Below are 16,711 nucleotides of genomic sequence, written 5' to 3'. Positions count from 1 at the left end.
GGTGATGGGTTAATGCTGATCTGACCTGCTGCCCTTTGCAAAGGGAAGCATGGCATCTGTTTCAAACAGATTGCACCACATATTGTTGGCTTAGAGATGACTAAGGGAGTTGCCCCAGGGAACTCTGGGATACACCCAGAGGACTTCCAGGACCAAAGTCAAGCTGGGGACATGTACACACAGGAAAGCAATAGGGCTCAGACCTTAGATCCCTGCTTAACACTGGTTCAGACCTTCCAGCCCTGCAGACTTCTGGGACCCTAGGTTCGAGCACTGGGTTAACACCACTGGTATGTGAACACAATGGGGGGTTAGGCTTGAGCCAGGAGCCAACGCTTGCATTGCTGTGTAAACATATCCTGAATGGCACTTTCACACTCTCCCTTCCAACCTGGGTGAGAGATTCCTTAGCTTGTTCACAGCTACACAATAGCGCAGTTGCAATGGCACTGGGCTGTCAAAGAAATACTGTACTTTCTTTATATCATCAGTCGGAAGCTACTTTCAACTTTAACAATGGCAAGATGACATCTTCAGTTATATCTGCATTTTTGCATTTTAAGGAGTAAGACAATGCAGTCCTAATAGACACAGATGATAGTTTTAGTTCCTTAAACCATGGACATTTTAAACAAAAAATGGCGTGCAGAGTGATACAGACAACCTATATAAATTAATGACTCCGCATCACAGGTAGCAGAATCACTCATACCCTAACCCAAGTAGCACAGCAGTTCTGTACCTTTCAGTTGGCTGCACCTAACTTTCTTTGGGGAAGAGTATAAGACTGCAACTAATAAAGTCTTTGGCTTATTTGTAGTATGCAGCACTCTTCCTCTGGAATTGTTTGCCGTTTTTTTTTTTTTTTTAACAACCTCTGCCGCCAACTTCTCCTTTGGCTGATGAATGGATTTCTTTGTACTGATGATGTAGTTGATGCATCAGAGTAAAAAGAGGTACAGCCATAGTTCACAGCCTCGAGTTTTCTGTCACAATGTTTCCACCCTTGATTTTCGCAAAGGCAGCCACCCCCACAACTTCCAGTTTTTCTCTGACGTATAAGACGGCTATGCTTTCTCCTTCTTTTACTTCCCCTTTTTGTAAAGCACATGCAATCTTATGTGAAAGATCACATTAAGGACAATTATAATAACACTGTGAACCTCAGCTACATTCAAAATTGTCATCAAAAGCACACAAAAAAATTTTAGGGCTAGAATTTTCAAACGTGGAGGCCTAAAGCTAGGCTCTTGAAGATGGATGAAAAATCAGGCTCATTACCTCTGACTGAAGTCACTCGGACCTGCAGATGGCCAGTGCCTCTGAAAAATAAGGTTGCTTGTTTGAGCACCAAACTATGGTTATAGGTGCTGAATATAAGGTCAGTTTTCACGTGGTGATGCCTTGTTGTTTGTGGCTTCTGGAGTAGTAGTTGTGCAACCCTTACAGATGGGTGGTGTGCTGCAAGAGTCACTTGCCACGAGAAGTTTGCAGACAAAAGCCCTGATTTCACAGTTACAAGATCCAAACCACCAACACCATCAGGAAGTGAGAACAGAGCACAAGAATATCCAGAGCGTTTGCATCCCCAGGACAATTTGGTAAATCCTGAATTTGACCTGAAAGAGGAGAAAAATCTGTAAACAATTAGCAATCACCTTCCCAATGTTGCCCATTACAGGTATTTCCTATCTTTTCCCTTCCGTTTTCTGCATCTCATATTTCTGTATCACCTCAGAAATGAACTGAAGTCAACTACACTTTCCTATTCCTACCCAGCTTCTGGCAGTCTACTAGTTATGGCTTTAGTCATTCTAGACAGAGCAAGTCATTTTTGAAAATGAAGGGTAGCTTCTCCCCTAAAACGTAAACAAATGTTAACAACACCTTTGTTGAACCCTGGCAGTGAATGAACTTCAACTTTCCATTGAGTTGTACAACTATGTTGGATATCAATGTATTATAGGATTTCTTTTTAAATCACTTACACGCTTATCTTCTGCATTTTGAATTATTTGAAACATTTCTTGCAGGTTTCTGAGTTAACCCCAGTAAAGAGATAGTGTAGGGGATTGTAACAGATCTGAAGTATTTCCCTTCACAAGATACACACTGGACACCAAACAACAAATAATGAGATACTCTCTACTGCTGTGGTGATGATATTGTTTAGACCCTTGGCAAAACCACAATAACAAAAGAATATACACCAGACACCTCCTAGGGTCCCAGGCCAGGATCTTCTATTTACACTCCTTAAACTGCAGTAATTATTAAATAGTTCAGCCTATGGAGACATTTCCCCAACCATTATTTGGGCCAGAGTCCTCCTCTGTGAAGACCAGGTTCTATTTTATTGTACTTGGTGTAGGTTCTACTGCCCTGATCACTGTAATAGCTGGGTGCTTTCCAGCAGTGTATTAAACAACATGACTAACAGCTGTCCCCATGTGGTTTGTTCTTTCTATCATCCTCTCCCCAGAAGGAGAATTGTGTTTATCAGGTAACTGTTCAACCTCTGGTGGTCCTCAATAAATCCTTGAGGCAGAAGAAGATATAAGGGTTTTCTGTCCCGGGACCAGCTTGAGGTTTACTGCTGTTGGCTCTGAAGCGTTCTCCCTTTGAGCCCCAATATGCTAGTACAACCACCCCCAGGATAAAAAGAATCTCGGAGGTTTTAAAAAAGAAAAAGTGAAAAAAGTATTTGTCTATATACAAAACAGCAAATAGCTGCTGAAATGGTTTAATAGCTAAACCAAAAGGTAGACATTTAACTGAGCTTGTGCTCGCTCTCTCAGCTCTTATTTGAGTGCATTCCAAAAAGAGAACTAATAGAAGATAATGTCCAACAAAATGACTATCCCTCCCTCTTCCTTGGGTGGTTGCTGGAGATATAACTATTAGAGTCATTGAGGAAATAGTTTCCCCACGAAAATTTTTTACAAAAGCAAATATTTTTCATTTGTCTATTTTTTCTTTGAAATTTCAGGTTTGTTGCAACCAAAAGGTGAGTATTTTATGAAAACCTACACAATTTTTACATTTGAATTTTTTTAATCAAAATTTGTTCAGTTGAAAAACCATTTTAATTTTAAAAAGTTGTCAGAAATTTGAGTAATATATTATTCCTTCAAATGTAGGTGACTGAGGGTGAACGCCAACTCTTCCCTCCCCTCTCCTATTTTCTGTAGTCTTAGGCATTGTCTACTTACTCTACACAGTTTTGTTAGCAAAAAGCAGCTTTTGTTGACAAACCAGTGATGTACCCACTGCATTGCTACTTTTGGCTGCAAAGCTCTCCTATTTTGTCAACAAAATAAAACCACCTAGAAGAGCGTCATAAAGCTTTTTGTGGGAAAGTTAGAGTGACAAAGCGTCCAGGGAGAGCACAATGTCTACACTGAATGGTACGATTGAGAAACCTGCCTCATGTGATGCTGTACCTGTCCCATGAGGCATTGCAAACCCTGCCCAAAGCACCCTGCGGCCAGTTGAACAGTGGGATAGCTACCCACAGTGCACTGCTCTCTGCGTTGATGCAAGAGCTGCTAGTATGGATGCACTCTGCCGGCCCAAGGATCTAGTGTGGACATGCAACCGCAGTTTTAATTAAAGTGGGGCTGTATGTTGGCATAATTTGCGCTGACAAAATCTGTAGTGTAGACAAGGCCTTACTGTTGACATGAAAACTTTGCCCCTCAGTTTTCACAGGGTTGATGCCAGATCATTTGATCATTCCTTTGGAATGTAACTGGCAAGAGACGTCTTGGCTGCCTTAGGTCTTTTTGGGGGGTGACTTAGTCCATTTTCATGAATGGCCTTAAAGATGAAAACTACTGTTTTGAAGCTAATCCAGTGTTCTTTGAAAGGCCTGTGTGTCGGGCTGGAGTTGCTGAGGAGGCAGGCTGCTGCATTTTGCACCAGTTGGAACTTTTTAAAGTAGGTGGGGGAGATTTCCTGTAATTCTAAAGCTGTTTCTTACAACTAATGTACAATGCTGAGAACATCTACTGCTAAAAAGAAAAAACATCCACGGCAAACTCCATAACTTAAATTCACAACATATTTTTCTTTCCTTGTGGTTGTTTGAGAGAGTTTAGTGCTGCCTCTTTTTCAGACCCTACAGAAAAGTCATGTTGTGGGGAGGTTAATTTGTTCAGGGTTAATTATTCTGGAATCAACCGTGTCTTTGATCTAAAGTATGTAAAATGAGTCATTAAGAATGTTTTGCAGCATACACAAAGTGTAAGGGCTTTGATAATGCAAATTAGAGCTCTGGAAAGCTAATTTAGGCTATCATCAGAACGGGAAATAGAGAATTAACCAATGAGGGGCAAATAATCAGATTGGTATGACATTTAGGTAATAGTCACACATCTGAATCCAAATAATTTATTATTTACCCCACCACCTCTCCCTAACTCCAGAGCCTGAGATCCTTCCTTAGCTTTGAGGTTTTAGGAAGTGGTCCTTGGAGAGAAAGAGAGAGACACAGGGGTCAAAGGGTTATCCTCTTGTAACAACAATTTCTCTGCATAGCTCACATTCATTGTTCATAATTCACTGAGCCCAGAAGTCTCTACAAGTGACCTCGGTGGGGTTAATTATATGATGTGAATATGTTTAGAATTCAACAGCTGCATTTTACTTGCAGAACTGCACTGGGGCAAGAACCATTTGAATCTTCTTTGTAAGAGTTTATGCAAATGCATCTACCTTATGTATTTCTAGGTCACCTATTACTGTGTTATCCAAGTGCCTTCTCAGATCTTTTGATCTGACTATTCATCTATACCAAGAGAACTTACAGAAGAAACTCTTGTTAATCCTAAAAGCATTATGGCTAATGCTACGATTATGTCATGGAATCTGTGACTTCCAGAGACCTCCATGACATTTTCTGCTTCGGCCATGGGGCTGCAAGGCTGGAGCTGTCAACCAGCAGAGGCCCCAAAGCTCTCAGCTCCCACCGGTGGTGGGGTCCCCTGCCGCTCCCAGGCCTGGAGCTCTGAGCTGTGGCAGGGCTCCCTGCAGCTCCCAGCCACCCTGGGCATGGGGAACCCTGCAGCTCTCAGCTGCTGCAGGTGGCAGCCCCCTCCCACAGCTCCCAGCCGCTGGCCCTGAGCTCCCAGCCCCACAGGTGGTGGGGGACCCCCGCAGCTCCCAGCCACTGGGGGATGGACCCTGGAGCTGCAACAACAGCGGGTGCTGGACTCCCTTACTCCCCATTTTGTAAGTTCTTTTTAGTAAAAGTCAGGGACAGGTCACAGGCTTCCATGATTTTTTGTTTATTGTCCGTGACCTGTCCCTGACTTTTATTAAAAATATGATTTTTTTGCAGGGTGCCACTATTGGTAAAACATTAACCACTGCTAAGGGCCAGAGACTGCTTGCATTGTAGCTCTTTTAACTGTGAGATGAGAACAAATCTACCACTAAAACAGTCCTATCAAGGATTTAAGTGGGAGTCCTTTCTGGCACTGAGTGTACATACTCATTTCTTCTGTAGTTTGCAGGGACCAGTAAGGAGAGTTGCCAGTGACAGCAAAAGCCAAAAAAAAATCTATAGGACTTTCTTCTATTTCCCAGTGCTTATACTGAGTCATACCAATTAGAGAATAGAACAAACTAGCCCTGCTAATGATCTAGCCTAATTCAAGGCACGTTCAAGATTGTTCGCTTACCAATAGGGGGAACATTTCTTTCCATCAATTGATTATCTGGAGCTGGAAAAAAGAAAAACCAAACTAAAAAATTATTCATTTATATTTAAAAAGGAAAAAAAAAACCATGTACTATTGGATAGTTAAAAACCTTGTGCAGACTAAGTAGTCACCATTATTCAGTCATTTGTTATGGTATCACATAGGAGGGGGAAAAAAGACTTTTATTGCATATTCTAGTTTCTGCATCCAATGAGTTACAGGGTAAGTCGGACCTCATTCAGCTCTTTGTACAACAGCTTTTCTCTTTGCATCCCAGCACTCAAGGACAAATCACAGGTGCAAAGGTAGTTAATTTTGTGTCTTTGCTCTGAAAGGTTATAGAGCCTGCTCCTGAGCCTATTAAAATTACTGAAAGTCTTTCCTTTGACTTCCTTGGGCTTTGGAATGAACTCGTATGGGTTAAGCTATTGATGTATGGGGTAATGGACTGGAGTCTCCCAGGCTTTCTGTTAGTGTAGGTATAGGGAAAGGATGCACCCAGCAGAATATGTAAACATAAATGACCAAATGCTTAAAAACATGTGAGGCACTCGCCCTAAGTTGTGTTTCATTTAAAGAGGGGAATGTCAGAGGGGTTTGACTTCTCAGGTCTTGGATCTTCTGCTGATATTCGAGTCTTGAGGCTTCCTAAAGATTCTCATTCCTCCCCTTCACCCATCTCCTTATTCTCCTTAAATGAGGAAGTGGAGAGGTGAAAAATCAGTGGAACTTTACCATTTTTTAAATTATCATGCCTAGTGTCAGCAACATGAGTGAGTCTCCACCAGACTCAGTGGAGGATCCCCCACCTGAACTCCCTCCCCTTGAAATCAACTTCTAAAGGTCTTACGTGAGACGTTGAGTTTAACTTCACGTGTGCCCTTAGTTCTGCTCACTTTGTTTCTAAAGATGCAGGTATACACATCTTCATCAGCAGGCTCAACTCCAGAGAGCATTAGAGAAAAGTTACCATGCTCCAGCTGATCCAAAAAGAGCCTGGTTCTGTTGTGGTATCTTCTGGACTGCTTTGCAAACGAGTCATTCCCATTGTAAAACATATGCACTACCACTGACGTACTTATCTGCCAGTATATATAATAATTGGAAATGTTCAGCTTTTCAGAAGTCTTAATGGCACAGGGCAAAATAACGGTGTCTCCGCTGACTGCGTGGCACAAAGTTGTGTGGGGAACAGCTGTAAAATAAAAAAATGCTGAGTGTGAAAAGATAAATTTATATTGTTAATAAATTGTACTGAGCACCCGCAACTCCCATTGGTCAGCACCTCTCAGAATTTGGCTCTAAATTTGTCAATAACTGTAATGGAGAGACAAATGTACCAACACCTATACACATCTTGAAGACAGCAGCTATTAATAGCCGCCAGCATTGGTGGATCTCCTGTAAATCTATTAATCTATGGCACTTATATGGTCCACATTACCAACAGTATCTGAAAGCCTCAATCTTTAATGCATTTATCCTCACAACACCCCTGTGAGTTAGGAAAATGTTATACCCATTTCCTAGTTGGAAAGTCAGGCATCAAGAGACTAAGGCCCAGATCCACAAAGACATTTATGCTCCTAACTTCCATTTAAATCAATGGAAGTTTAGGAGTCTACATACCGTTGTGGATCTGGGCCCAGCTCATTTCTCAAGGTCAGATGGGATAGCTAAGCCCAACTTACTGCTTTGCCATATATTTCCTAAGTCCCAAACTAGTGCCTAAATCACTGCAAAAGTTTATCTCTGGCTACATTTTGTGTTTATGACTTATATAGAACTTGTCATAAATGTCTTTCGGCATTGTAAACTGGAGTAATGTGTTACTAGCTGGAATCCTGTGAAGAATATTCTTAAATGAAAGAAGATGTTTGTGTTTCACTGTACATGCTTGTGACTAACTATATTTCCCATATCATTTCCTCTTTGAGCAGAATCTTGCTAACTCTCTAACAACTAGGAGACCCATGCTGTATTAACAAATGTTGCAAATTAGTGAATAAGCAAACAAACTTTTCAAAAATAATCAAAGAACTTGTTCCAAAATGTACTTTATTTATTTTGACAAACTTACTACTAATTTGTTTAACTACTTCATAATATAGTGGAAAACATACTACAATGTAGCTTATAAAAAGTAATGAAGTTTTAGAAATAAGACTTAACAAACAAACCTCAATGCTTTCAAAGAGAGACTGTCAGGGAATTTAGGCTCAAAATATGGGTTTTATCAACATTTTGGAAAAAAATCTAGTCGGAGGCAGGCAGAGATGTTGTAGTAGGCACCTGGGGAGAAGGTTCCAGAACAGTGAAGCAAATGACTATCCCTTTCTGGTTCAATAGGTTCTAACATGGGATATGTCTATAACTAACCCTTGGTACTGTTAAACAAATATGCCTCCAGCAAAGGACTATGCAGAAATCCATTCCTCTATTAGAAATAGTGCAATAATGAAGTTCTTCCTTATCGATCTGGGCACTTATAAAGATTAAGCTGAAAACTGTGATGCTGTGGCTTAATAACCTCATACTTCCCTACCAACACGTGTTAGTCTTAAATACCAAAGAGGATGTTTGGCAGAGCTGTCCCAGTGGCACATTCAGAAGGACTGAATGTGTACTTCCACATTTTAAAAAGAAAGGTGAGCCAAAGATTTCATTAACCATGGAAGTGTCTTAAAGGTTGACAAGTTTGACAACACATTCTTCCATTGAACTAGTACCCATTTGGATGGCAGGAATCTTATTTTCTTCTTGCTACATGGAGAGTCAGATATGTAAATTCCACTAAATATAATGAGAATGGTGCTTTTAGCAATGAAGCCAAAGATTTAGTCATAAGCTGTAGTCCTATCCTGCTCTTCCGTTACAGTGCCTTTGAAAGTAATGGAGCAAACTTCTAGAAGGCCTGACCGGAAGTGGGCAAAGATTTGGGACTCAAGGTCTTTAACAGAAAACTCCCAAGACTCATTATTTACCTTGATCATAATATATAGTTATCCTAGGGTAACCTCTTTGGTGTCATACCCCTTGCATGTATAATGCTGGCTTTCTGAACATCTTAATGCCAAGCACTCCTCAGCACCCAACCTTACACTAACATGGCAGGGCATGTGCAATGAAGGAGAACAATTTCAATAAGCAAACAGCTGTAGACTGAGTGATTATAAAGAGTACATTATGAGTCTCCATCTTTTGGTTATTAGATTGTTACACTAATCTGCAGTTTGATGAACACATACAAGTCTCTCCACTGACTAGTGGATGCATACTGTAGTATACTTACCACCAGGGAAAAAGCACAGCAGTGAGTAGGAGAGTATCCAGAAGACATATTCCCTAGAGAGTAAGAACAACAGAGAAAAGTAGAATTATGATATGGGAATAATCTTGGCTCTGATACTCCAGGAGTGTTGCTTAGTTAGCATAGCAAACATTACATTTTTGTTAAGACCCATAAATCATCCCAGGCCATAATGTTTTTATCCAGATTCAAACTGATACCCAAGTTAGACGCTCAGTTGGATTCATCTTTTAGTGATGGGTGTCAGCCGTGACTTTTGGCTTCAGATCTGAGGTGATTTTGGATCTGGTGTTCCTATTCAGGCCCATCTGGGGTATGTTCATCGAAGGAAGTTAGCCAATGTGTACATAGACGTAGTCTGGTCTTGACATTATTCTCTGCTCCTCTAGCAGTCATGTGCACCACCTGATGAGCTGCACTGCAGTAAAGTTTACCTGTTCATTTTTGCAGTGTCCCAGTCACTGTGAATCCTTTCACTCCATTAATGCCACCATGCACTCCATTAGCTGGGGTGGTTTTCCCTGTACAGAGAACAAAGACACAGAGGGAATGGTGAATGATTTCTGTTGTCCAGGAGGATGTTTATCCAAAGGAGGATGAAGGGAATAAGTTTCCTATTCCATCCACTCACTATTGCTGTGGTTCAATCTATTCTAGCTGTTCATTAGTTCACAATATTAAACATATATAAAATTTCATTTTCAGCAGGGTGTGGGGTGGATGAAATTCCACAACTCCCTTCAGGACCAGCCTTGGATCTAGGGTTGCCAACTTTCTAATAGTACAAAACTGAACACCCTTGCCCCGCCCCTTCTGAGGCCCCACCACTGCCCCACCCCTTCTGAGGCCCTGACCCCCACTCACTCCAGCCCCCCTCCCTTCGTCACTCATTCTCCTGCACCCTCACTCACTTTCACTGCACTGGGGCATTGGGTTGGGTGCGGGAGGAGGTGAGGGCTCCATCTGGGGTTGTGGGCTCTGGGGTGGGATTGGGGATGAGGGGTTTCAGGTGTTGGAAGAGGCTCAGGGCTGGGGCAGGGGGTTGGAGTACAGGAGGGGGTGCGGAAGGGGGTTCTGAACTGGGGCAGGGGGTTGACGTGCAGGAGGAGGCTCGGGGTGTGGGCTCTGGCTGGGTGGGGTTTATCTTGGGCGGCGGCACAGGGAACTAAGGCAGGCTCCCTGTGGCTCCCAGAAGCAGCTGGCATATCCAGCCCAGTTCCTAGATGCAGGGACCACCCCCGCAGATCCCACTGGCCGCGGTTCCTGGCCAATGGAGCTGTGGAGCTCGTGCTCAGGGCAGCATGTGGAATTTCCCTGATCATTCCTGCGCCTAGGGGCAGGACCTGGCGGCCACATCTAGGGAGCTGCACAGAGCCAGGGCAGGCAGGGAGCCTGCCTTACCCCTGCGGTGCCATCGACCGGACTTCTAACGGCCCGGTCAGCGGTGCTGACTGGAGCCGCCAGGGTCCCTTTTTGACGGGGCGTTCCAATCGAAAACTGGACACCTGGCAACCCTATTTGGATCTTTTAGTGTCCCAAGCGAGGCTAGTATTATAGACACTATCACCAGCTTGCTGGCCCTTTAAGAGTAGTCAGGCTCAGCCTTCCCTGTGAGCTAGCAGTTAGTCCCCAGCTGATTCTGTAGTGGGTGGCTTCATTAACATCTGTGCCCTCCGCTGTGAAAGGACCAGGGTGCACTACAGAGAGAGGAGAGCTCATTCAGGAGAAGATGACTCAGCAGATAGGAGCACTCCAGGGGGAGGAAATAGGGCCTGGTGAAGTCAGGCTGGAGAGAACTGCAGAGAGCAGGTGAAGCTCCTGGGGGTGACCCTGAGGTGAAAGCTGTGTGAAGCGGGAGATCCTTGGCAGAAGCTGTCAGTGCCTACGGAGGGAAAATAATGAAGAAAGCTGCTAGGAAGGACCTCTGGGAAAAAGCCCTGGGATGCAGAGCTCAGCCAAAAGAGGAAAGGTGGAATGCTGCAGTGCCTGGGAGCAGCGGTGCAGAGCAGGGAACTTCAGCATGGCCTGAGGGGCAGGAGGATCATTTGTTTTGCTGTTTGTTCAAGTTTGTTAGTTGGCCTCTCCTTACATGGGAAGAGGACTGAACTTAAGTGTGACCTGGCTGCAGGGCTAGGCCCCTGAAGACATAGAGAGAGAGGCCACTGTGTGGCCTAAGAAGCAGTCACCCCGAGGTGCTAGCCATGTGGATCCCTGCAATACCATGACCTAATGCTAAGAGATGCTACAGTGGTGAGTGGAACCACTTGCAGATGCCCACCTAGGGTCAGAGATCAAGGTGACACCTGTGAGTATTTGCTGCTGCTGTACATTTCATGTGCTCCTAAAACTGCTCCGCAGGTCTTCCCAAGCACTAAGCTAGCTGCACAGCCACAGAAACCATCTAGTTCCCATCAGACAAATAAGGCTTAAACCAGAGTAGGGTTTAAAGGAGGCTTTTATTACTGGGCCTTTGTGGAAGGGGTTAGATTAGACATGTTCCTTTTGCTTGACATTATCACAACCCCAACAAAGGAAACAATACTCTTTCTTCCTCCTTAAGCCCTTATGAATATCTGTGGTGGCAAAAATGAGACGCATGGTTCTTCACCAATGCAACTCCACTGGTGGTAGCAACGGTGGAAGTGGTAGTGTAGACAGGGCTCTGAAACTTTTACCACCATGTCAGTGATATGATAGGACTCAGGAGTTTTTACTATCTACCCTCTGATGCCTGGTGAATTGTCTCCCCCTCCCCGCCCCAGTTTAGACACAGCCTTAAAGTAAACCCCTCAAGAACTAGCACGGGGGGGAGGGGAAGATTAGTGGTCTCATACTTACACCTTGATGTTGAGCTGTAGGGTTAGACTTATTTTACTTATCTCTCTTCTCCTCTGTCTCACCCACACCTACAGTTCATTTCTTTAAAGTTACCCTTCCTGCTTCCCCTGTCCTCCATACCAGTGGCTCTCAACCTTTCCAGACTAATGTACCCCTTTCAGGAGGCTGATTTGTCTGATGTATCCCCATGTTTCACCTCATTTAAAAACTACGTGCTTACAAAATCAGACCTAAAAATACAAAAGTGTCACTGTACACTAGTACTGACAAAACTGCTTACTTTCTTATTTTTACCATATCATTATAAAATACATCAATTGGAATATAAATATTGTACTTGTGCCTGTTTTTCACTTGTGAGCCTTGTCTGAGGTCAGAGCCTCAGTTGGCAGGGCTGAGGCATGTAACTTAGCTGCATGGGGCCCCAGGCAATTGCTCTGCTTGCCACCCCTAATGCCAGCCCTGCACTTGTGACCAGTCCTGTAACCCTCCCAGGGGTCACGACCCCCAGCTTGAGAAACACTGATCTAGATGAGGTGATGTACCCCTGGGGTATGCATACCCCTGGTTGAGGATCAGGATTGTATGTCAAAGGCTGAAAGAGGGGGTTGCTAGTCTCTTCTCACCTTTCTTTAGCTGGCAGGCAGTTTAAGCATCGAGGTGCCCTGGCCTTGTGCTAATTCTGCTTTGCTCCTAGCCAGAGCCTCCTGTTGCTTCTCAGAGTGAGCTGACTAAGGCAGGAGTCACAGCAGCAGGGTGAGGCAGGGGAAGAAACGCTTTTCAGCCTGGAAGCCGTAGGGTTGGACTTGCTCCCTCCAGGAGCCTTGACTCAGCTGCTTCTATTCTAGTCCTAGATTGTACCTGCTTCCTAGCATAGCATCTCTTGCAGATCTTCCTGAATGACAGGGGACTGACCATTCTTTGCTGCAGAACATCTCAAGAGGAACCAGTATATTAAAAGGTTAAAGCTGGGTGATGATGGCCTATTTAGACTCGCCTGAGGGCCCTTCTTTCATGCTGGAGATCTTAGAAAACATCTACAGGGTGGGGCAGTTTTGTCACTCTTCTTCTCAAGATGTTGGTGTTTTCTCTGTTGCCTTTTGAGGAGGGTAAGTGGCTTGTGGGTGTGGCTGAGAGTGTTCTGAATTAATTCCTTCCCTGCACCTCTCCTGTTGTTTTAGCTATCTACTTGGTACAGGGCTTGTCTCAAAGACTCAGTCTTCTTAGTAGTATGCACCACATGTTAATAATGAGGTTGTCTTTGTGGCTGCCTCCTCTCCCATGAGTGATTGCTACAGCGCTTCCTTGTATGACAAAACTTGGCTGGGTTTTTTTTCTCTCCTCTCAATAAATGAAACTTTGCAACTGGAAACCAGTCCCAGCTGACCTGCCTGCTCTCTGCAGTCCAGCAGTGCTACCGTCTGTTGGTCACAAGTAGTGTGCCTCTGAGCTATGTGAGTTGCCTCTAAGACCCCACAATAGATGCCCTCTGTCTGAGACGTGGTTATATAGACCATTGGTAGCACTAGATTAAAAACTGTGACTGTTAAACTCTCGTGACCCAAGTCTGGCTGAGCTGTGCTTAGCACAGGACCCCAAGAGGGAAGGTGGCTTTTATGCCACCTTTGCTGCTCCCTCACAAAGGGGGCAGTTCAGCCCCAGTGAGACCTGACTGCCTGTAGTCCCATGTACAGATACCGTGGCCATGCCCCTTTTTCTCTGCTCATACCACTCATACTGGAGGAAGAAGGGTGCTGTCACAGTCTGCTGCAGCGTCCCCACACTGCCTAAATATTCCACTTGCCCAGGAGGGACTTGCGGTTGGCTGGGTGTTCCACCTCTGTGAACAGGGGTTGTAGCAGCAAGGAGAATAGGCCCTTTGGGGCAAATTCAAACTGCTGGAAGGGCATGTAACTCTACTGAAGTCAATCAGTTTGCACCTGCTTGCAACAGTTCTGAAGCCTGGCTCTTTTGTCAATGCAACGTCTTGCTTAGGGCCTGATTTCACCCAAACTCACTGAAGTCAATGGAAAACTCCCCACCGACTTCAGTGGGTTTTGGAACAGACCCTTAGTGGCCTTTCAAATGTCATTTCCTTGAGTAACATAGGTGCAACTAAAGAACCCAATACATGGGGAGGCTTTTACTTAAACCAAGCCTGCTCATTCTTCTGAGTTGTTGCAGCTCTAATTGATTTGTTTCCACTTAAAAGCCCCATAGGACTTCTTCCTCATAGATACGAATATAAAAAGCTAGAAAACAAGGAGCCCGGTAATGCAAGCCACCTCTATCTTAAGCATGTGTAAATCATCCATCACTTGACTATCTAGCCTAATTTCACTGTGCTCCTGTTAGTTTTCTTCTGAAACTCAAACTTCGGGTAAAAGAGAAGCAAGGTCTTGACCGCCTTGTCTACATGAGAAAGTTTCACTGGTTTAACTGTAGGATTGATTCTTTTTTTTAAGCCGATTTAGTTAAAACAGCGTAAACGTTCTTAAACCAACGTAAATGTCCACACAGGGGTTTGCAACTTCTTCACTAAATTGGTTTAAAATAATACCGTTAGTTAAACCAGTGTGATCTTGTTTAGATCAGGCCTAAGAGGGTATTTCCGATAGGGAACTTCTTAGTGTGTAAACCTCTAGGGGCAGGGACTGGCTTTTTGCTCTCTTTGTACTGTGCCTAGCACAATGCGGCCCTGGTCCATGACCTGGGTTCCCAGGTGCTATGGACACATGTAATAAAGCAGGATTTACAATGAATGATTTCCAGTTACTCTATCACATCTAGGGATTCTAAAATGCCACTTCAGATGACACTAACTAGCTTATGGTATTAAGCCCCTTACTCCCCCTTCTTCTTGATGTTTTTTAACAGTGCAAGATGGAGCAACGCTTCCTTCATTTCAGTCTTATAAAGTGGTTTGTTTTTTTTAACCTGTATTTGAAAAACTACCAAAATGTGGTGGGGTTTTCAGTGAAGAGTAATTCCCGAAACAGTTATAAAAGCCAGTCAGGTCTTGTTACCACCCTAAACTGTGGAAGGAAAACTGTTTATTTTGATTTAAAACATGGAAAAGTACTTTCCAGCAGCCCTAGGCAACTTTCACAGCAATTAAAATATTGCACCATATAAAAATTGCAGTTCTAGAATTAGCCCAACCCTGCAATAAAACTGAATTGGATAACTTGACAATTAAACATGCAAACAAATACCCACAGCTTTCCCAAATGCCTGAAAAAACACGTGAGCCTTGTCTCCTGGCCTGGAGATCCATAGATTCAGATTATTTCATACTGTGTGGGTGGGGGGGGGGTTAAATTCCAAAGCTGTGGGCTCTTCATGCCCCATGTTGACCATAGGAAAATAATATCTTTTAAAACATACAATCTATTTTCCTAATCTGACGTAGATATAAGAACAGCCTGTCAGCAACCTTCCCTTCAGTTAACCCAGGGGAACTCCACCTGAGAACTTACTCTGACAGTTCTAATCAGCAAAACAGGAAGAAAAATAATTCTTTAGGTAGATTTGTTCCAGGCCATGTTTGACCCAGAAATCAATAAGCAGCCATTGGATGGTGGGTCAGCAGATCATGCAGAGCTTGTATAGTGTGCTCCTAGTGTGATGATAAGGTCTCAAAGTATGACCAAAACTGATACATCTAAAACAGTGGGTTTTCACCCAGAACCCAAAATCTAGCTGTGGCTTTTTGCAGCAATACACCAAAATGCTTTGGCTGCAGAGGACTTGGTGGGGGGGGGTTAGGGTCTGGGTGAGAAATGAGAGTTGGCTTGGAGGTACTGGGTGGGTTCGGTTGGTGGAGCTTGTTGCATACTGGTAGGGTGCTGGGGGGGTGGTGGACCTGGGGAGGGTGGCCCTATCATGAGCCATCTTTGTGTTTTGCCTCCCTGGTTACAAAGTCCTGATCTACAGTCAGCTGTGGATCTAATAGAACCTCTAAACTGAACTCAAGTAATGTACAGCGGGCACACACCGCCCTGAAGAGGGCTGATATCTTTGCCAAGTCTTCCTCTTGGCTCCCCCAGTCTACCACACCGCTGAGGAACGCTGGTTTACAGTGAGATTCTTCAATGCGGTGTGGTGGTGAAACTGAACAAAGTTTTACTCTATAAGACTCTGACACTTTCAAAAAGGGTTAACCAGAAACCCTAGTAGTTGGACTAAGAGAACCAAGAAGGGAATTGCCAGGCATCATTTAGTGCAATTATTTGTGGGTTATTAATTAGTCCCTTCAGGATTTTCTTGAGTTATTTGGCTTTTAAGAGAAAGTAGAGTTGTCTGATCCTTGTTGCTCGAACTTAAAAAAAAACTCTTTTGCTTAGTGACCTACTCCTGTAAACCATGACACTAACGTTAGGAGAGACATGCCAAACTTCTACTATTCCATTAAAAGAAGCTGCAAAAATTATGGTTTTTCATGGCAAACACCCTTTGCCTGTGTAACGCCGACAGACCTGGGTCCTTGGTGGGTGGTATTGAACCTGCAATCTCTGAAGCTTAGTGCATGAGTCTCTACTGCATGAGCTAAAAGCCAACTGACTGTTAGCTAAGGCTGCAGTGTAGGCTTATTAATCTTTCTCTCTAAGTGGTCTCAGTGCCACTAGATGGGGCAGAACACCACACCCAGAAGGTGGGTTACACCTGTCTCAACCAACACAATCCTCTTACCTTAGTATCTGGCTTTCAGGGCACTCACAGGTGAATGTGCAAATAGAACTCTAGCTCTGGCTTCTTTGAGCTAGCTCTGATAATTCAGCAGTCCATACTGAAACTTGGCACTATCCCCAGCCTGCTCTTAAGCATGGGAAACCTGTAAAGAGAATGAAAGGTCATT

General features: G+C 43.9%; 1 protein-coding gene across 6 annotated transcripts in view; it reads right to left on the bottom strand.

Annotated features, from left to right (window-relative positions):
* Nucleotides 1–582: 582 nt before the first annotated feature.
* LOC120396080 (CD276 antigen homolog) overlaps nt 583–16,711 on the bottom strand; it is a 40,005-nt gene continuing 23,876 nt past the window's right edge. For 4 of the 6 annotated variants that reach the window (XM_039520982.1, XM_039520984.1, XM_039520983.1 and 1 more), the window contains exons 2-7: nt 16,546–16,687; nt 9,450–9,536; nt 8,998–9,050; nt 6,556–6,900; nt 5,685–5,726; nt 583–1,619 (exon numbers count right to left, since the gene is read on the bottom strand). In XM_039520982.1, coding sequence (XP_039376916.1) covers nt 1,516–1,619; nt 5,685–5,726; nt 6,556–6,900; nt 8,998–9,050; nt 9,450–9,457 — 552 coding nt within the window. In that variant the 5' untranslated portion in view covers nt 9,458–9,536; nt 16,546–16,687 and the 3' untranslated portion in view covers nt 583–1,515. Of the gene's footprint in view, nt 1,620–4,378; nt 4,471–5,684; nt 5,727–6,555; nt 6,901–8,997; nt 9,051–9,449; nt 9,537–16,545; nt 16,688–16,711 lie in introns of those variants that run through there. The other 2 variants (XM_039520988.1, XM_039520986.1) reach the window with 2 other exon arrangements.

The sequence above is a fragment of the Mauremys reevesii genome, linkage group 1 (assembly GCF_016161935.1).
Source record: "Mauremys reevesii isolate NIE-2019 linkage group 1, ASM1616193v1, whole genome shotgun sequence".
Taxonomy (NCBI): Eukaryota; Metazoa; Chordata; order Testudines; family Geoemydidae; genus Mauremys; species Mauremys reevesii.
Note: the sequence above shows the minus strand (reverse complement) of the source record. Positions and strands in the feature narration are given on the sequence as shown.